We start from the raw sequence: 21,686 nt of genomic DNA, 5'->3' as shown, positions 1-21,686 counted from the left end.
TATAGAATCCACACTGGACCACAAGCCATCACCTGTTTTACTGCAAGGAATCAGCCTCCTGGGTTCTCCTGAACATCTCCCAGGTTCTTAGGAGTGAGCCCTATGCCTTCTGCTCCAGTAGGCTTACCGGCCACTGAACCAACAACCCCATAGCCTGGCTCTGTGTGTGTTGGCAGCCTTTTGTTGGTGAAAGCTAGAAGCTTTAGATTGTGGAGAGATGAACTTTATCTACAGCCCCTGGAAATCACATTCAAACTTAGAATAAAATTGCTGGCAATCTGAGAAGAGTTGATGTAGTTCCCAGTGGTTACCGTGACAAAATATTGCCCATTAGGTTGCTTAAAACAATGGAAATTTCTTCTCAAGATTCTAGAGAGTCACAGTATAAAAGCTTGGTTTTGGTGGAAACATTCTCTTGGAAGGGTCACGAGGAGTACAACCCCTCACCTCTTACAGCTCCACACAATCCCAGGAACACTTCAGTCTCTGTCACACTGACCATCTTCCCTCATGCCTGTGTCCCCTCTCTTCTCAGAAGGTCACTACTCATGCTGGCTTGAGAGTCACCATAGTATGACTTCATCTTAACGAATTATGCCTGCAGAGGCCCTATTCCAACTAAGAGTGTTCTGACAGGAACTGAACTTCCACAGGCCGTTTTGCGGGAGAACACAAGGCAAATCATGATGAAATGAGAAGTGGCGGCAGAGCCCAGACATACCCTCCCAGTTCCTTACCAAGTCAGTGTTCTCCGTCACACATGGTTCCTCCAAGGATTTGGAACTGGCCCACTTCGCTTTCCCATCTCTAGCAGCCCATGGATTCCATGTCTCAGGAGGTACACTGGGTTGAGAGCCCTTGCTCAGAGAGGGCAAGATTTTCTTCCCAGAAAGAGTTAGAGGACTTGCCTTCGCCAAGATGACACTCATCCTGAAGACAGGACCATTTCTCTGCTGAGAAGGTCCTTCTCTGTCCACAGGAGTAAGAGCTGGCCCTCTGATTTCAACAACCTGCCCACATGAATGGTTTGGCATATTTCCCCAGATCTGCACTGTTTGATTTTGAACACCTTCTGTGAGACAGAACAAGTAAGTCTGATTTGACTTTTGCCAAGATTATGATGAATCTAATTCATCTCCACTCTTTCCCATAAAATATTTAAAACAAAACAGTTAAACTCTCAGATGTCTACTTCAATTAAGGTAAAGATTTCCTATAAGAAAAATTTCATACATATTCTTTTGTTTGTTTGTTTGAGAAAGTCGTCCCTGCCTCTCCGAACCGGTATTAAAGGCATGTGCCACCACAGCCCAGGTCCTTGAGCCATATTTGAAAGTGAATTCAATCTGCTCTGGAGTAACAGAATCTTGAGTTCTCGAGTCTGACCTCAAAGAGCTTTAAGACAGCAACTAGAGCCAGATGGTGGGGGTGCACACCTAAGTACATCGCAGCGCTTAGGAGGCAGAGCCAGTCGGAGCTCTGTGAGTTCGAGGCCAGCCTGGTCTACAGAGCGAGAGCCAGGACAGGCACCAAAACTACACAGAGAAACCCTGTCTCGAAAAACCATTAAAAAAAAAAAAAAAGACAGCAACTAGAAAATTCTTGGACTTTACAGTTGCTTCTTGATCAGATTACTAATATTCCTAGGCTAAAGCAGTATTTTTAAATTTTTTGTGGGAATTCAAAGGAAGATTTTTTTTAGCAGATCTCAGAACACAATACAATAGCATATAGGTACAAATAAATATACACAATTCACATACAGACCCTCACTATCCATAGCATGTCGTTTGTATTGTGTTCTATTTATTATTATTATTATTATTATTATTATTATTATTATTATTATTATTATTATATCATGTGTGTGTGCAGATGTGTGCATAAAACAGAATGGATGTAAAATTCAAAGGATAACTCTTAGGAGTAAGTTCTTTTTCCACCTTGGGATCCATGAATTAAAGTCAGGTTTTGTGAGGCTCACACAGCAAGTGCTTTTACTAGCTGGGTCATCTTGCTGGACACTTTTTCTAACCCTAAATGACAATACATTCACCAAGGAATTTAGTGCTACGGGTTCAAGAATACTGGTGGATCAGGGCATCTGATATCATACGTTTACCTGAATCTGTTTTTTTTTTTTTTTTCGAGACAGGGTTTCTCTGTGTAGCTTTGGCGCCTGCTCTGGAACTCTTTGTAGACCAGGCTGGCCTCGAACTCACAGAGATCCACCTGGCTCTGCCTCCAAGTGCTGGGATTAAAGGCGTGCGCCACCACCGCCCGCTTGAATCTGTTTTAAAATACTTAAAATAGTTCTGTTTTAAAATACTTAAAATAGTGCTGGGGGAACGCAGATGTAGCTCAGTCATCTGCATACTTGCCTAATGTACATCCGGGGTTCAATCCCGAGCACCAAATAAACATGGTTTGGTAGCCTGTAATTCTAGCACTTGAGTAAAGACAGGAGAATCAGAAGCTCAAGGTGGTGGGGCAGCCTTTAATCCCAGCACTTGGGAGGCAGAGGCAGGTGGATCTCTAAGAATTCCAGGTGGACTACATGAGACCCTAAAAAAAGTATCATGAAGGTTGACAAGCGTGCTGTTCTCTCTTGGTATCTTCATTTCCAGGCCTAGCTTTCAACTTGGGCTTCCATGAACTAGGTCTAGGGATTGTCTTTCTTTCCTGCTTTTTAGCACGAAAATGTCCCAACTCCTCTTCTGTAGTTCTCCGGAGACAAGGAGCTCTCTGCCAGTACGCCTTTTGTCGAAAATATGCCAGCCTTCCCTTCTCAGGCGTTGGTCCGCCCACACCAGACAGCGAAGTCTCCGGCTTTCCCTCAGCCTTCTTGACAATGGCTGACTTTCACGTCTCTCCAGAAATAACCTCTGAGTGTTCAGTGTAAAAGACGAGCTGATCTGGCAGCAGGGCTCCCACGCGTGCGTCTTTCCACGCGAGGTGCGCACCGCGTGTCGCCTGGGTCCGCACCAGGGCTGGCCAGCTCGCCCTGCTTTTAATGGAATTTCTGACATTTGGAATCTGCACAGATTCCATTCTTCCCACAGTCCCTCAGCCACGGATAAAGCTTAGTCACCACCCACAATTAAGCCCAGACTAACGCTAACATAGCAGGACGGTAATTTAAAGAATAAACAAGAATCGAGAGGTGGCAGCCAACGCACAGCCTAGGGCCACGCGCCTCGTGCCTTTTAAGGGCCGGCCGAAGCAAGTCGGCCAACGGCTCAGCACTTCACCAATCACCGCACTTCTCGCCGTCGGTTCCGCCCTCACGCCCCACATCAGCCAATCATGGAGGAGCTGCCTGCCCGCCCACCCACCCAACCCGCCGGTAGAGCCACGCTCTTGAACCACGCAGGCGCTCAGCGGCGCAAACGCAGCCCAATTTTATTTTTAGCTCCCCGCTGAGCAGCGCCTCTCCTTGGCTCCGCCCCCTCTGAATTCCCAATGGTAGACGGAGTTTCCATTGCGTCATCGCGCGGCTGTCTGGGAGCCGTCCAGTCAGGGCTCGGGCAGGACTGTCGTAATTAAAAAGCGGCGGAAGTAGGTGGGAGGGTCATGACGCAGCGAGTTTCGGTCGTGACTTTTCCGGGGGCCTTGGGGCGTCTCCGCTTTTTCCCTTTAAAGTAAAACGATCCCCCGGCGCACCCCCGCGCGTTCCGGGCCGGGAGGCGGCGGCGGGAGGCGGCGCTGACGCGGCCGCGCGCGGTCACGTGGGTGTGTTGTGGGGGGAGGGCCCGCGCGGTCGGTTCCGGGCGGTTGAGCGAGCGAAGAGACGAGCCAGCGAGAGGCAGCCGCGCCCGCCGCCGCGCTCTGTATGCCGCGTTCCCCCGGCGCACCCGCCGCCGATAGTCTGAGCCGGAGGAGCCGCCGCCGCCGCGGTTGATGTGGTTGGGCCGGGGCTGAGCAGGCCGCCAAGATGCCGCAGTCCAAGTCCCGGAAGATCGCCATCCTGGGCTACCGGTCTGTGGGTGAGTGGCTGGCCCTGCGGTGCCGGGGTCTGAACCTCGGGACGCGGCCCGGCCCGGCCATGTGGCGGGCGGGCGGGCGGCGCGCGTTTCATAACCTCCATTTTGAGTGGAGGTGGCGGCGCCTTCCCCGGTCCCCAGGCGCGGCGGACAGGTGGCGGGGGCCGCAGGCCTCGAGGCAGCCCGGAGCAGCCTCGTCGGGTCCCCCGCATCTGTCCCGCCTTCTCTGAGCAGTCTTTCCCCACCTGCTCCCCCAATTCAACTGATCTCGGGCATTTCAACAAAGGAAACCGCTCCTTGCGTCCTTCATCCGTAGAGAACTTAGACCTTTTAAAGAAAACGGGGAAACTTCCCAGACGTTTGGCCACCGAGGGCAAGTTTGCGCCTCCAAGAAAGCTGTACTGAGCCCCTCAGAAGCCCGCTAGGTATACCGCTGCTGGCGGCCGGCGTAGCAAAGGCGAGAAAGACATCTCCGAACTCTTCAGTGTCCTATTTTTCTTTGGGCAAAAACAAGGCCAGGCACTCGGAACCAGGCTGTTAAAGTAATTCAGAAGTCCTTTTGTTTCCCCAACACCACCACCATGCGATTGACATACATTTGAAGTTGCTCCTAGCAGTCACCTTTTTGCCGAATAGAGGTGGGCCCTGGGTGGGGTGGGGAGTGATCATGGTGTCGAGACGAGCAGTATTCAGTCCATCTTGTGAAACAGGACGTTCGAACTTAAACCATGCCGCAGGGTGAGGCTTTATTGTCTTTGACCGACCGGAACCTGGGAATATCACGTACATCTTTATTACTGTTTGAAAGATGTAACTGTCTCCAGAAAATGCACTTGGCACAGAGGGACCGCCGAGGTGTGGTGAAGCGGGAGGTGGGGTAGGTTGGAGTCTGATTCAGGAACGAGGTGGCAGTAACTGCCATAGGAAAGCCTTCTCCACTGGACGGACGCCCCGTTAGGCTTTCCAGTCGCTTTCTCACCCCTGCTTTCCGCTGCTGGTGCCAGGGTCTGTGCTCTTTGACCAAGATAAGTCTCGGCCTGCTTACTCATCCTTTCACCACCTCTCCCTTAAGAGTTGGAGAGAACCCTTAGGGAGGGAGTGGAAGATCAGAGACTGTGAGATGGGGGTGCCTAGAGTGGAAAGGTAACTAAATCCTGCATGGGACAGTACTAAATGCGGTGGGGAAGAGTAGGTGACTGCTTAACCGTTGCAGCCTTAGAGTTAGCACGAGCAAAATTGAGGTTTCAGTGTCTCTGAGACCATTTACTAAACACCAGTATGGAACTCCTGATCTAACATTGTTGGTTGTCTGGATCACCATACTGTTGCTTGTTTTCTGAATTCCCTCGGAATTTGGAGAACGGACCGTGACATAACCTGGCTCTTAATTGAGCACTCTCTAATCAGATAAATATACAGAGTGCTAACTCAAAATATACAGAATGCTAACTCGTTGAAGATAGCAATCCTGAATGAGCAAGGCATAAGTCACAAGTAGGTGGGCTACCTGTTTTCAACCCAAGAGGATGTTCTAAAGGTCTGGATTTTATTCTCCCCTTGAAATGTTTGAAATGGCAATGGGCTTAAATAAGTTTAGTGTTTTGTCTCCTTTGCTAAAGAACTTATGTCCAATAGAAAGTCATTCTGCTTCCAGGCAGTCTTATGTAACCAAGGTGGTCCTGTCCTCACTTTGTAGCCCAGACTGGTCTTCCTGTGAAAGCCACACCAGGCCTGGGATAGGTGTGCCCTTAGCCTTTTCTTCACAAACCTTTACTGCTGTTTGTTAATGCAGTGCTAGCCTGCGGAGGAACACAGAACTGTAGACCTATTTTCAGTGTCCTCTGTGTGTCGTATTTCCATATCCTATCCTTTTCTCAGAAGTTGTTTTCAAGTGCAATAATTGAAGTAAAAGATACTTTGGAGAGGCTGTGTTACTTTCAGTGTTGCATTTGACTTTAGTTTTGTTTCATACGAACAGGAATATTTTGTAGTTTCTGAATTCTTGCAGAGGAGTCAGATTGGCTTTTTGCCAACACGATTGCACTTGCTAGCCACTTTTCCGGGAATTGCCCACCATTCAGCCTTCTCAGAACTTAGAAATATGTTTGGTGCCAGAGTATAGAAATTTCAGTGTTTCTGCCGGGCGGTGGTGGCGCACGCCTTTAATCCCAGCACTTGGGAGGCAGAGGCAGGTGGATCTCTGTGAGTTCGAGGCCAGCCTGGGCTACCAAGTGAGTTCCAGGAAAGGAGCAAAGCTACACATAGAAACCCTGTCTTGAAAAACCAAAAAAAAAAAAAAGAAATTTCAGTGTTTCTAGATTGTGTGTGTGTGTGTGTTTCTAAGCAGTTGTATTGATTGATGATAAAGCATTGAAATAGGCTCGTCTAGAAGCCATGCCTTTTATAATGTTCTCTTAACCAGACTGCTTGGCATTGTTACATAATCATGCCACAAACTTTTATGTTTGCCTTCAGCAAAAACTGAAATGTGATTGTTTTATTATTAGGCTTTCAAATTTGTATTTGTTGAAACATTGATAAACTTACCTAAAGGGAAATTTGTGCAGCTTGTCTCCTGCAGTCTTTTCTAGGTGTTTGCAGTAGGGACGTTTTTTTGAGGACATGTTACCTCTGTGTCACCTGTACTCCAGTCTAGCTTTTAGGGAGGTCCTTCGTGTTCATTTTGGTGGTTGCCATATGTAGCAACTTCCTCATGGTGCATTGTTGCTCCTACAGCTGAGGAGTCCTTAACAGTGAGGAGCCAATCAAAACTGTCAGAGTAAACTGTCTTCAATACGGCAGTCTTTCTCTGGAATATCTTCCAGAGTCTTTGGTAATCTGGTTTGTCATTAGACCATCTTTCCAAAAACTTATTTGCCATGTGTAATCCTAGGAATGGGATCACAGGAATGTGGAAGTTTATAAAATGAAGTGACTGTGTTTTGGTGAATGGCAGTTCACTGAGAGTAGATGAATTACTTTGTCAGAACGTGTCTGGTGCTGTTGGATTCTTATAGGGAAAGGTATCATGACATGTTTGATAGTTCCCAATAGAACACAATTGTATTGGATTCTGTCCCGTTACATTATCTTGTCCTTTTCTGACATAATCTGTTAAGGAATCGTGATGAGGGTTGGGAAGATAACTGGGCAAGTAAGGGTGCTTTCTATGCAGCTGTGAGAGCCTGAGTTCAAATCCTAGAGCCCATGTGAAAAGTTGGGCAAGGCAGTGAGCTTGTGGGGACAGAGACAGGAGGATAGCTAGCTGGAGCTTGCTGTTCACCTGCCTATCTGAAAAACAGAGCTCCAGTTTCAGTGAGAGCCTCTGTCTGGATGGAAATGGAGAAGTGGTGGAAGAGAACACAACGTTTCGTCTCTGGGCTCTGCAAACATACACACACACACACACACACACACACACACACACACACTTTAGTGCGTGATTTATTTATTTTTTTTTAAGAAATTGTGATTTAAACACTACTTGCCATGTATAAAACCTAGCAGTGTGTAAAATTGATATGTGCTTAGTAGCATGTGCTGTGTCTTCTAGGGGCCACTTTTGTGAAGCTTCATCAGTCCTGTTTGTTGTTCTGTATAAGAGAATAAGCAGAGCTCACACTTGTGAATATGATTTTGTACAGCCAAATGTTATATTATAACTTTTTTTTTAAAGATTTATTTATTTATTATGTATACAGTGTTCTGCCTGCATGCCAGAAGAGGGCGCCAGATCTCATTACAGATGGTTGTGAGCCACCATGTGATTGCTGGGAATTGAACTCATGACCTCTGGAAGAACAGCCAGTGCTCTTAACCGCTGAGCCATCTCTGCAGCCCCTAACTTTTTTTTAATATGGGACACTTCATAAATGTGTGTGTCATCCTTGTGCAGGGGCCATGCTAATCTTCTCTGTATGGTTCCAGTTTTAGTACATGTGCTGCTGAAGCGAGCACTTACTAGTTTATTAAGTTGTTGGGAGAACATGCTACATTAGGCATGTGGTGGTTAGAGGACAGCTTGTGGGAGTTGTTCTTCCCTTCCACCACATGAGTTCTGGGGATCCAGTTTTTTTTGGGGGGGGGCGGGTGTAGGGGGAGGGTTGAGACAGGGTTTCTCTGTGTAGCTTTGCGCCTTTCTTGGAACTTGCTGGCCTCGAACTCACAGAAATCTTCCTGCCTCCACCTCCTGAGTGCTGGGATTAAAGGCGTGCGCCACCACCGCCCGGCGGGGATCCAGTTTTTGATGGCCAAGTTTTAAATGTCTATAGGTACCAAAAAATCTTGTGCTCATAGCAGTTCTCACTACTCAGCCCCTGGCAACCACTAATTTGCCTTCTGTTTTTATTTACTTACTCTGGACATTTCATGTAAATGGCATAATATACATATGGTACTTTGTGACTGACATCTTTCATTTAGCCTGTTTCCAAACTTCATCCATATTGCATATATAATATTCCATTAATGTGAGTTTACCACATTGTCCTGTTACATGAATTGTTTCTATTTCTTGGCTGTTACAAATAATGGTGTTATAAACATTCCTGTAAAACATTCCTGTGCTTTCATTTCTCTTAGTTGTTCCTTAGGAATGAAATTGCTGGGACATGTGGTATCCCTATTTGACACTTTGAGGAACTGTCAAACTTTTCCTCAACCTCTCACTTTATACATTCCTAGCAACAGTGTACGAGGCTCGGAATCTGTCTCCATGCTTACCCACTCTTTGCTTGGCTTTTAGCCACCTTAGTAGGCTTCAAGAGTATATATGATTTATAAACAATTCTTCCGTCTATGGTGGTGAAATTGTTTTTCCACTTTTCTTCCCTTGGTGTTCAGAATTGAGTCCAGGGCCTTGCTTGAGGTCCAGTTGAACTGTTTACTTTTGCACTTTTTACTTTTGGTGTACTATCCAGGGACCTCACAGTAGACAGTCTGAACATTTTATACTCAGCTCCTGCATTTAGGTTTATAGGACCCGCTAGAGGTTAATATGTGTGGTGTGAGCAAAGTGTACAACTTGTCTCAGCCTGTTAGAAGGCTGTTGGTTCCTCATTGAATTCCTTAGTGGAAAATGAATGTGCATGGATTTCAGGGCTTGTCTTGAGATCTTCCTTCTGCTGCTCTGTTTGTCCTCACATCTGCCCACAGTCTCCCTCACGTTACTGTGGTGTCATAGTCAATAGTAACATAGGAATCTTTGAGGTTTTTGGTTTTTTCAAGATTGTTTTGTCTGTTTTTAGCCACTTGTGTAGGACTAATTTGTCAGTTTCTGCTCATAAATCAGCTAGATTTTGATAGGGTACTTTTCAGATTTGAAAGAATCTTTTTTTTAAGATTTATTTTGTGTATGAGTGTTTTACATGCGTGCATACAGGTGTTTTTAAGACAAGAAGAGGGCAGTCCTTTGGGACTAGAGTTTTCAGATGATTATGAGCTACTGTGTGGGCGCTTGGAAATGAACTTGGGTCCTCTGCAAGAGCACCCAGTGCTCTCAACCACTGAGCATCTATCCAGGCCCCATAAAAGAATCTTTTAGACATTGTTTTGTTTTTGTTTTTTTAACAGTGGGTTTTCATCTGCTCCTGATTTCATTCAGTATGAGGTGAAAAATCAGCCTTTAGCAGATGAGTAGTTGAAAGGGGGTGATTTTTTAATAGCTCTTTGAGATGGTAGTGTATCTTTGGTATGTACTAAACCTCTGTAAGGAGTAGCCAACAGTGTCTTTTACTATTGTATCTCGACACCGTGCACATGGGATACATTGGAGGTTAGAGGATAACTTACGGAAGTTGGTTTTCTCTTTCTGCTGTGTGGCTCCTGGGATAAGTTTGTCAGAAAGCATCTTTATACCCTGAGCCTTCTCACTGGCTTCTGTCAGTGGTTAGTCTTAGGTTGGTACTGTGTGCAGTCTGCAGTCTTATTGTTGAGTTTGCCCTGTTCCCTTTGCATTAAACCACATTGTTCTGCTTTATACTCTTAAGTAGCTCTTATACCCTACTGTGCTGTGGAACTTGGATCATTGGTCCACTGTTACATAGGTCTTCCATGTGTTGCTACAGTTAATATGTAGATACTTTAAAGATTACATTTGCTAATACTTTCACTAACCAAAGAGAAATCTTAAATATTAAAGTGCTGTTAAAAGCTTTTCCAGGCTCTGGAGAGATGACTCAGTGCTTAAGAACACTGACCCAGGGCTGGGCGGTGGTGGCGCATGCCTTTAATCCCAGCACTCGGGAGGGGGAGGCAGAGCCAGGCAGATCTCTGAGTTCGAGGCCAGCCTGGTCTACAGAGCGAGATCCAGTACAGGCACCAAAACTACACAGAGAAAACCCTGTCTCAAAAAACCAAAGGAGAGGAAGAATAAAAAGAACACTGACCCGGGACTCCGGCACCCACATGCAGCTCACAACAGGCTATAACCCTAGTCCCAAGGGGATTCAGTGCCTTCTTATGGCCTCCTTGGGCAGTATACACATGTAATATACAAGTATTCATGCAGGCAAAACACCCATATACATAGACAATTTTTTTTAACACTTTTCCAGGCTGGGACTGATGGTACAGGCCCATAATCCCAGCTACTTGGGAATCTGCGGGAGGAGGATCAAAGTTTAAGGCTGGCCCTGGTAACTCCATAATAAAAACAGGCCAGGAACATTGGTAGAGCATCTGCCTTGCATGTTCTAGGCCCTATGTTAATTCTCAGTACTACTAAAAGGGGGTTGGGAAGGCTTTTCAGAATTCTGGTTTCTTCCTTAACAGTTGGAATTTTGACATTGCACTACCAGTTTTTACTTGACTTGGTGAACTCCTTTTCCCACCCTTCTGGGTGGGAGGACAGTAGGGAAATAGGGTCTCAGTGCAGGCTAGCCTGCAACTTTGAGTAAACTTCCCTGCCTCCTCCTCCAAGTACCAAATTACATGAATTACTGGTGTGCCCAGCTAAGATCTTGTTTCCTTAATATCTTTAAAAAAAACAAACAAACAAAAAAAAAAAAACTGCTGAATTTGAACTAATGATTGTTGTCATTCTTCCGAGTAAAAAAGATGTGATAAAGTGGCTGGCGCAGACGTCTCTCAGTTACCCCATACTTGTCGTGGAGACAGTCCTATTTCTCTGTGTGTAGCAGAACTGCTTATTCAGGTACTGTTTCATTATGCAGAATAATTACTATTACTGTGTGTGGCGATGCACCTGCCGTGGTTCATGTGTCAGAGTCAAAAGGACAACTTAGCTCAGGAGTCTCTTAGCTCCTTCTACTTTCTCATGAGTCTTCAGCAACACCTTTACCTGTTGAGCCATCTTCTTGGTCCTCTTGGAGAATACTAAAAAGATGTGCAAGGGGCAAGACTCAGTAAACTTAGTCACTCTGACTGTGTTCTCAAAGGACATTGATTGGTAGTGAAAGTGGCCCCTTTCACCTTTGTGAGAATGTGGTGATAGAGAATTAAGTGATTCCCCACTTGGTTTGTTCCTTTTGTCTCGGTGCCTGCTGAGGGACGCCCACACAGGCATCACCACTGCATTTGCATCTTTGGTACAAATGTGAAAATAGTGCAATGGCTGACTTGGTGATGTTTCCACCGTATGAATCCTGGAGATGGTTCCAGAAGTCCAGAGACCACACTTTGGATGGCTTGGGACTGTAGTATGCTGGGATCTTGCTATTCTCCCTTGTAAAAGGTTAAATCAAAAGTGGGTGCATTGTACGTACAATTGGCAAGGATATGTGTAAGAGCCGCCTAGGAGAGGTTCCCTAGTATTTATTGTAAGAGCCAAGAAGGATTTAGTGACGCAAGAAAGATCTTGGCATGATTGAGAACGGAAGGAAGCTGGGGGTGGTAAAGCATAATGAAGTGAGAGTAAGAAATGAAGTTGGGAAGGCGAGCACAAGCTGCAGGGCCTCAGAGGAACTTTGGGAAGTCATTCATGCTGAGTAGTAAGCCGTGAGTTGCAAAAGGAAATCTCTGTATACACCTTCCTTGGCCTCTAGTGGTACACTTTTGGATGTATTGTTTTGTTTGTACTTGGTAACAGTGAAGTTTCCAACGATTAAATAAAATTGCTAGTGGCAGCATAAAGTTGGTATACTAAAACATGGTTTTTATAAATACAAGCCTCACTGAAAGTTGAGGGAGCTATGTAAATAAAAATAGCAGCTGTATCACAAAATGAAAACCAGCTGCCTCTACCTGTTGTGGTCGAGGAAGTCATTAATGTCCAATGTTTTTCTTTTTTTTTTTTTTTTGTTTTTTTGTTTTTTTGTTTTTTCGAGACAGGGTTTCTCTGTGTAGCTTTGCGCCTTTCCTGGAGCTCACTTGGTAGCCCAGGCTGGCCTCGAACTCACAGAAATCCGCCTGGCTCTGCCTCCCGAGTGCTGGGATTAAAGGCGTGCGCCACCACCGCCCGGCCCAATGTTTTTCTTAATTGAAGGTCCAAAATAATGATCTGTTGACTTCTAATATTGTCCATAAGTGGATTGTTAACCTAGTTCACTAAATGAAACCGAATTTGGTCGTGATTGTGAGAATGAGAAGCATTATGAAGTATCACATTAACTCTTGACACTTGCTAAAGTGCTCGAAGGATTTCTCTTTTTCTTTTTCTTTTTGGTTTTTTTTTTTTTTTTTTTTTTTTTTTTTTTTTTTTTTTTTTTTTTTTTGAGACAGGGTTTCTCTGTGTAGTTTTGGTGCCTGTACTGGATCTCGCTCTGTAGACCAGGCTGGCCTCAAACTCATAGAGATCTGCCTGGCTCTGCCTCCCAAGTGCTGGGATTAAAGGCGTGCGCCACCATTGCCTGGCTAGCAGGAGTGTTTGTGTGTGTGTGTGTGTGTGTGTGTGTGTGTGTGTGTGTGCCTGCAGTCACTATGGTGTGCTTGTAGAGGTCAAAGGAAAACCTAAGGAAATTAATTAGTTTCTTTCCTTCCATCCTGTGGGTCACAGTGATGGAACTAGGGTCAATTGGCTTGGCATAGGCACCTTTACCTGCTGAGCCCTGTCTTGTTAGCCCCTATTTGGCTGGTTTTTTAAACTTTATTTACTTATATTTTATGTGTGGATGATATGCATGTATACCAATAATCTAGGGACCATTGTTGTCAAGATTCTATTTCTTTCCATGCTTTTCCTTGATTTCTGGGACTCCTTCCTTGCATCATCCTAAAATCCAGTCTTTCCATTTTGATATTAATAATGTCCAAGTTTTCCACAGTGAAATACAAGTCTTGCCAATAACAATCTCTGAAGTCTCCAGAAGCAAGATGGGGCCCCACAACAATGACTCTGCCCGGTCCATAATGATGCCATTGAACCTAAAAATACCACTCAGTGATCAGCTTTGGACTGCAAACTCTTCAGGACAGTTCAAGATGAAATAGTCCATCACACTACTCTTCTAGCCAGAACCTCAGCTAACCTTACCCATTTCTCTGAGACTGGCTACAAACATTACAGCTAGTCCTATTGAGACATAACCATTTAGCTTTCTTACAGAACCCCACAGAGATACCGTCCCCCCCTAAACAGCAAGAAGCAATTTTAAGAAAGCAATGCTCCCTCTCCCAAAGGTTTCATTTTTCTCAGGGTTTATGGACAAGTTGTTATAGGCTTGGGGGTGGAGCAATAAAATTTAGACTCAGGATTCTCTTTAAGAAAAGAAAAAAAGGAGAATAGTAGGTATAGGATATTAAGGTAGATTGTTGTATCTACTGGTAAACTAATTTAGCAAATTATCAGCCTTAGATAATTCACACTGATACGGATTTTTGTATATTGATACATATATAAACTATTTTTATATTCCTATTTAAGATAATTTGTATATTGATACAAATTCAAAACTATAATTGTCATATTGTACACATGTTCCTACTCCTATTTGAAATATTTTGTATATTGATATAAATGTAAAATTATATTCATCATACTGTATATATGTTCTACCTCTGTTTAGAATATTTTGTGTATTGATACATATTAAGGATATTTTTATATTGCACTATACTTTTTCTACCTCCATTTAAGATCTTTTGTGTTTTGTCACAATTTTGAGGCCATTGTCCTTATACTGTACATCTGTTTACAGACTGTTTATCTTGATATGTGAAGCCTTAGTCCTTAGGTTATTTAGGTAGATAAGAATTACAGATTGTGGCTGGAGAGATGGCTCAGGGGTTAATAGCACTGACTGCTCTTCCAGAGGACCTGGGTTCAATTCCTAGCACCCACGTGGCGGCTCACAACTGTCTGTAACTCCACTTCCAGGAGATCCAACACCCTCCTGCAGACATACATGCAGGAAAAATACCAATGCACATAAAATAAAAATAATTCATTAATAAAACTTTAAAAAAAGAATTACAGATTAATAGTCACCCATGATTGTCATATCTATAGTTATGTTAGTTAGGTTTTTTGGATTTACAGAAACATATGTCAGATGGATAGGTAACTAACACTTCATAGATCTGGAGAATATGGCATTTAAATGTTTTTATAACTTAGAATTCTGTTGACAGGAGACACGATTGCTCCTGGCAGCACAAATCTACTCCTGAGAGAATGTTGGGTTTCTAAGACACTCCGTTTGGAAATTTGTCTTCTTGGCACAAATGGCCTGCTGGGCAAAGAACTGCCCCAACCTTGACTGCTGATACCAGATTCTATTATAGATGCTTGTGAACCACCGTGTGGTTGCTGGGACCTTTGGAAGAACAGCTACTGCTCTTAACCCCTGAGCCATCTCTCCAGCACCCTGACTGGTTTCAAGATCTAAATCACATATGAAACCTACTGTAAAGAGATTAAACTATAGGTTCTCTTTGTTGGTCATAGTTTTTATAAGTGACTGAATTAAGATATACCCAGCAGTGCCAGGTGTGGTGGTGCATGCCTTTAATCCTGGACTTTGGAGATAGAGGCAGGTGGATCTTGTGAGTTTCCTTATGTGTGATTTAGAGAACTGCTCTGGTCCTTATGATCCTGGATGGGAATAGGAATGCCTAGTGCTGCTATTTGCATGGTGGGCAAAGACTCGAATCAAATCATCATTAAGAATGCTCCAGAGAGAGAATGCCCACAAAATTCAATCTGCCAGCATAGTCTAAAATTTACATTACAGGAAAACTTCTCTAGAAAAAAAAAAATCACCCAAGCATATAGGTTGAGAAACAGATTTTCCGGGAATCTTAATAGGATGTGTTTTCTCTGAGAGCCAATTCAGCCAAACTGATCCATGGGTAGAATTTTTTCCTCTGTCTTCAGTGTCAGTTGAACATTGCCAGCTTTACCGTAGAGGCTTTCCCTGAAATTGTGGACTTGTTTCTGGGGGAAGAGTCCGGGCTTTGTCAACTATCCATCAGGTCTTAATTCACTCCAGGACTGGACACACTGCACTGTTGGTTGCAGGGGCAGTCTATGGGTTTAAAGTGCCATGTGTTTTCTCAAACAAATGTTGGTTAAATGTTTAAGTGTGTTCTCTATCCATGTACCAAGCATGTAACTAGTATGCAATCGCTAGGCAAGGGAAATCCTTGAGAGAAACAGTCAGAGCCTAGGGGTGGAGGAGTGTCTCTCAAGAAAGTACAGTGTGGTTCCACTAGTGGACAAGGGTGTGGATGAGCAGACTGTGAGTGGGAAGGAAGGTAGAGCTGAGCTGTGTGCTACCAGTCAGCTTATAGACCCTGTTAAGTTAGACTTTCCCTAGAAACAGTGCGAAGTCAATGAAAGATATAGTAATGATCTCTACTAGGCGTTGTCTGACTCTCTGCAGCAGGCCAGGTAGTGAATTATTTCAAGCTTTGCAGACTAGATGCCTCCTGTTGCAACTATTCTCCTTTGCCCTTATAATGGAAAAGCAGAGGAAGGCAGTACATTGACAAATGGCTGTAGTTGTGTCCCAATGAACTGTGTCATGGGTTTGAAATTGGAATTTTATCTGATTTTCTGATACAAAATACTAGTCGTTGTCATGTCCCATCCTCATCTGTCTGTCCCTGTTCCCTCCCACAGCCATTGAAAGATAGAAAAACATGCATGCTTGCTTTTAACTCATAGGCTGTACAGATAGTAAACAGATTCTGAGTCAAATTTGACCCCTGGTCCATAATTTGTTTTACATCTCCAGAAAAACCTCCTGTACTGTGGGAAGAAGGTGGGGCAGGCAGGAGTAGAATTGGAAAGCCTGAGTAGTTGTGAGCCAGTGCATGGTGTCAGAGGGGGACAGCAGATTACCTTTTGGTGGGAACTGTTAGTATAACCTGTTTGCTGCTAGTGTCAGCTGCCAATGTTGCCTTTGGCTAAAGGAAAAAACCTGTGACAGGACCATGGCTAGAGGCAACATTGGCATCTGCCTAGCTTCTGGCTATAGACCCTAGCAGTGACCCAACAGTTCTAGGGCAAGTGGCCATGCTGGGAACTAATGTTCTCTGCTCCCGATTCCTAATGTCAACCAAGGGTTTAAGCCAACATCCCTTCTCACTTTAGGGTTGAATGTTTCTTTGTCACGCCAGGGACAAGTGAAGTTGCAGAGCCCAGGGGGACATACTGCTGTGTCAGCCAAGCCTGCCTGACTGCCTGCCTGTCTGTCTGTCTATCTATCTTCTGGAGCTTAATTTATATAAATTTAGCCAAGTTTATACAAATAGGGTACTCTCGTTCCCTGAGGCCCATATATACAGACCATCATTGCTCAAGAGCAATAAAATATCAGCACAGATAATTCAGATTTTCTAGTAGCCAATCTAAAATAAAAGGAAACCAGTGAAGTTTAATTTAGCCCAATATATTCAAAATATAATTTCAACATATGATTTAAAAATACTTTTCATATTTAACCTCCAAACTCTTATGTACATATGTCAGAGCTACCTGCTATGTTTCAGATAACTGATGTTCATGTATGGCTCCTGGACAGTACTGGACAACAAAAGTGTCTTGAGAAGTGAATTAATGAATTAATGTTGGTATAAATGTTTTCTTTTCTTTCTTTTTTTTTTTTTGAGACAGGGTTTCCCTGTGTAGCTTTGCGCCTTTCCTGGAACTCGCTTTGGAGACCAGGCTGGCCTCGAACTCGGAGATCCGCCTGCCTCTGCCTCCCGAGTGCTGGGATTAAAGGCGTGCGCCACCACCGCCCGGCTAAATTTTTTTTTTTTTTTTAAGTTTGTAATTATATTTATGTACAGAAAACTTAGCAGTGTACATTTAACCCAATTTAGTGGCGAGTTCTTTGGCCTTTGCCTTTTCCAGCTTGGCAATCCGAGCCACAGATTTAGGACCCAGGACGTTGCCTCCCCAGTGGCGGCGGATCTCATCATATCTGTCGTTGTAATTGGTCCTAATAGCTTCCACCAGCTTAGCCAGAGCACCCTTGTCTTCCGAGTTAACCTGTGTGAAGGCAACAGTGGTGCATGTCTTCCTGTGGACCAGCCGCCCCAGCCTGGCCTTTCCCTTGATGATGTAGTAGGGGACCCCCATCTTTCGACACAGGGCAGGCAGGAAGACCACCAGCTCAATGGGGTCTACATCGTGGGCAATCACCACCAGCTGAGCCTTCTTGTTCTCCACCAAGGTGGTGACTGTATTGACCCCCGCTCGGAGGACAGGTGGTCTTTTAGTTGGGACGTCCCCTTTGCCAGCAGCTTTCTTCTCAGCACGGGCCAGCAGCCTTTGCTTCTTCTCCTGCTTTGTCTCTGGCCTGTACTTGTGGGCAAGCTTAAGCAGCTGGGTAGCTGTTTGCCGGTCCAGGGCCTGTGTGAACTGGTTAATGGCAGGAGGTACTTTGAGCCGCTTGTAGAGGATGGCTCTTTGCCGCTGCAGCCTAATGTAGCGGGGCCATTTGACGAAGCGTGTGAGATCTCTTTTGGGCTGGATGTCCTGCCCAATGCCGAAGTTCTTGGGCCTTTTCTCAAACAAAGGATTCACCACCTTTTTGGCCTCCTGTTTCTTCACGACGGCGGGGGCCGGGGCCACCTTCTTCCCCTTGGCCTTCTTTCCCTTGGGCATCTTGCTCGGCTGGAGGAGAGAGAAAGAAAAGGGAATTGTGGGTAATATGTAAGCAGTCGCGGAGATCGCCTAAATTTTTATTATTACTATTATAAATATGATTGTTTAGCTGTCATGTCTATTTTAGACAATCTTAAATTTTATGCTCTTTAATTCATCAAAGCTGCTTTTAATTTTTGTCTTTTTTTTTTTTTTTTTAACCTCCGCGTTTGCCACAGCACACATGAGATCATGTGGACAGTTTGAAAGAGTTGGTTCTCTCCACCATGTGGGTCACAGGGATGGAACTCAGGTGGTCAGACTTGGTGGCAAGCATTCTTACATACTGAGTTACCTTGCCAATCCCCCTTTTGAAAACCTTTTTTTTGGAGGAGGGGCTCTTTGCCCTGCCCACTCACATCTCAGCTTGCCCACCAGTTTTGGACCAAATCTAAGAAATTTTTTTCTTCCTCATTGCCAGATATTTAATTTTTTTGTAGTTTGTCTTCCACCTTGGCTTTATCTGTAAGTTATCCTAGAAGATGAATATTCTATTTCAGGGGTCTTGAGGGAATCAGTTCCCTGGCCTCCCTAAGCACTACTTTGCCCCTTTTAATTTAATAACTCTGACAGTTTCTAAAATTCCTCATTTATGTAATTCAGTCATGTGAGACACACTTAAATATATTCTTGTTTTAATTTTTGAGCCAGCTTTTCTTACTCTGCCTTGTATTTATCACAAATAATAACCATACCTTAACTCCCACCTCCTTTTTTTTTTTTTTAATTAACCCTCTGCCAGCATCTATTTTTAAAGTTTGGGAATGGGTGTGAAAAAGAACAAGATGATGTCAACCCAGCTTAACTCAGAAACAAGTGAGATGATTCATGTGAAAGTGTTTTGCAAACTCTAATAAAACAATGTCTCACATGAGTTTTCTGTTAAACAGTTGGGGTTAAGGATGCAGTTCAGTTGCTAGAGTACTCGCCTGAGCAGCATGATGCCCTGGGCTCCAGCCCCCAGTATCATACAGAATCTGCTATGATGGTGAATCACTATATCCCAGAATTTGGAAGTTAGAGGCAGAACAATTAAACATTCAAGGTCACCTTCAACTGTATGGCAAGTTTGAGGTGAGACTTACATGAAACCCTGTCTTTATTGTTTTATTTTTTGAGACAGGGGTTCTCTGTGTAGTCCTGCCTGTCCTGGAGCTTGCTCTGTAGACCAGGCTGGCATCGAACCCAAAGAGATCCACCTGCCTTGTCCTTCTAAGTGCTGGGATTAAAGGTGTGAACCACCACCACTGGGCCTGAGAGCCGTCTTTGGGGAAAAAAAAAGGGGAAAGGCAGTATTTATTCAGGCCGAGCACACACTTGTAACCCCAGCACCTGGGAAGCACTATGCCCAAGAGTGTAAGGACAGCCAGGGCTGTGTAGCAGAAAATCAGGAAAAAGTTTGCACTGTTAGTGTCTCTGCCCTCATGAGATCCTGTGCTGGCAATGGTGCTCATGTTAGGAGTCATAGTGACCACTTTCCCAAAGTACCCATTAGTTCCTGTGTAGCTCCTTTAAAATGAGGATGCTGACATAGGTATATATTTTTAAAATGTATCCTTGGTGACTCTTGGTATATATGTAGACCTTCAACTCAAGGTGACAAGACCAGCCAGATGGCTCAGTAGGTAAAGGTACTTGGCACAAGCCTGGTAACCTGAGTTCAATCTCCAGAACCCACATAAAGAAGGACAATACTGAGGAATTTTGCTGGCTTAGTAAAGTGGTAGTTTTAAGTTCTCTTGCGAGATCCATGACTTCACTAACCAGTACCAGGCTTGGTTTCCCTCCTGTTGAACAGGTCTTAAGTCCACTTACAGAGCTGTTGGCTACTGCCAAATAGTATGTGCCACTACTGCACTCTTAGGGTTATGGTGCCATGCTGGTGATAGTTGTGGTTCAAGGCCTTGTAGCTGGGTAGGATTGTTGGTTACTTCCCTTCTTGGAAGCTTGCAAGGTGCCTTCTGATACCATGAAAGATAGTCCTCAGGGAGGAGGCTTTCAGGTTAGATGCAGCTTGGGTCTCTGGGCCCAGTGTCTGAAGTACATGGTGTCTTTAGCAATAAGGACTGACCTTCCAGCTCCAGGGGGCAACTCTGACTAACAACTTAAAAGGGGGCTTTGAAGTGCCTGGTGTTGGGGTTTTGTTAACTGCTCTATGAATCTTTGGAGTAGCATTGTCAGCACAGGTGGGGAATTTTCATTTAAATTGTGTGTGTGTATATTTCTATACTGACTCACATGTACTATAGGCATTTTTAGGGTAGATAGTTAATAGTATGATTCCTTATGACTTCTTATGACTTTTTGAGACATCCTTATTTTACCCACCTCCCTCATTCGGCATTGATCTCCCTCCACCTCCCATTTAGAGTCATGTGCTTCCCCTCCTCCATTTTTGCCATTTCCCCCTTCGGATCACTTGTGCCTTCCCTATTGCTTCTGACCTCCCACCCCCAACTATGGTCCCTTTTTACTTTGCTGGTTTCTACAGTTACTCCACATACAGTGTTTTGAATGTATTTCCCTGCAGGTCTGTAGCTTATATTTTCATTCCCTTAATAAGAGTCTTAGAGCAGTTTCTCTGTGCATGTGTGTATCTCTCTCTATGTGAGTGGTTCAGGTGTGCAGGTGGAGACCAGAAGTTGATGTGGAGTGTTTTCTTTGATTGCCCTCAGTCTCATATTTTATAGCAGGGGCTCTAACTGAACCTGGAGCCCACCTATTTCTATTTCCACAGTGCTGAAGTTGCAGCTGTGATCCACCACACCCACTTTCTTATGTGCATGCTGAGTGTTGAGGTCCTTAATCGTGCGGAGTACACATTTTACCAATTGAGCCACCTCCCAGGTCCCACAATTCTTAATTTTGATAAATTCAAATGGATTTTTTTTTTTTTAATAATCTTTTCTGGGCTGGTGGTGGTGCACACCTTTAATCCCAGCATTCAGGAGACAGAGGCAAGTGGATCCCTGTGAGTTTGAGGCCAGCCTGATCTACAGAGCGAGTTCAGGACAGCCAGGGCTGTTATACAGAGAAACCTTGTCTACAAAAACAAAAACAACAGAAAAAAAGTTGTTTTATAGTTTTCATTTTATAATTAAGTTTATGATCTGTTATTGATCATATGCTTTTAAATTGGGTACCAACTAGGTCTAACTCGGGTTTCTCTGTCTCTTACTATTTCTATGTGTGTGTCAATATGAAAGTCTAGTTGTTTGAGCACCATGTGTTGAAAATACTGTACTTTGTCCTTTGACTTGCCTTTGCACTTCTGCCAAAAACTAGTTGATCACACTTGTATATGGATCTTTTCCTGAACTCTGCTCCTTTACTGCCTGTCTTATGCCAATACTGCTCTTGGCTTGATAGCTGTTCCTGGAATACAGCCCCCCCCCCCAAGTTGTATTGATCATGATTTGAGGAAAGCTTAGCTGATTCAGGCAATTACTGTACTAGAATGTAATGGCCATGTATTGAATATGTAGTAGTTACTATGCTTTATACATGATATTGCCATATTTTGAGGATTCTGAGACCTGTAGAACTTAACTTTCATCTCATAGGACTCATACCATAATCTTGAGTTCAAATCCTAAACCTTCTCTCACTATTCTGTTTCCTCTAATTAAATGTTTCTGGAATCAGGATGTTTT

The 21,686-nt window shown here is 44.2% G+C and overlaps 2 protein-coding genes and 1 non-coding gene across 3 annotated transcripts in view; 1 reads left to right on the top strand and 2 right to left on the bottom strand.

The window, feature by feature from the left end:
• Positions 1–3,593: 3,593 nt before the first annotated feature.
• Positions 3,594–21,686, top strand: part of Rheb (Ras homolog, mTORC1 binding) — a 50,798-nt gene continuing 32,705 nt past the window's right edge. The window contains exon 1 of the mRNA XM_059257743.1: positions 3,594–3,986. Within this exon, the coding sequence (XP_059113726.1) occupies positions 3,935–3,986 (52 nt within the window). The 5' untranslated portion in view covers positions 3,594–3,934. The remainder of the gene's footprint in view (positions 3,987–21,686) is intronic.
• Positions 7,834–7,940, bottom strand: LOC131907607 (U6 spliceosomal RNA). Its single transcript, XR_009378496.1, has one exon. It is a non-coding gene; the product is annotated as a U6 spliceosomal RNA (small nuclear RNA).
• LOC131906899 (large ribosomal subunit protein eL8-like) lies at positions 17,152–18,045 on the bottom strand. The gene has a single exon (XM_059257742.1). The coding sequence runs from the start codon at positions 17,992–17,994 to the stop codon at positions 17,194–17,196; it is 801 nt and encodes a 266-aa protein (XP_059113725.1). The 5' UTR covers positions 17,995–18,045; the 3' UTR covers positions 17,152–17,193.

Source organism: Peromyscus eremicus, chromosome 3 (genome assembly GCF_949786415.1).
Source record: "Peromyscus eremicus chromosome 3, PerEre_H2_v1, whole genome shotgun sequence".
In the NCBI taxonomy this organism is placed as follows: Eukaryota; Metazoa; Chordata; class Mammalia; order Rodentia; family Cricetidae; genus Peromyscus; species Peromyscus eremicus.
The sequence above is the reverse complement of the archived record's forward strand: the minus strand, read 5'-3'. Positions and strand labels throughout refer to the sequence as shown.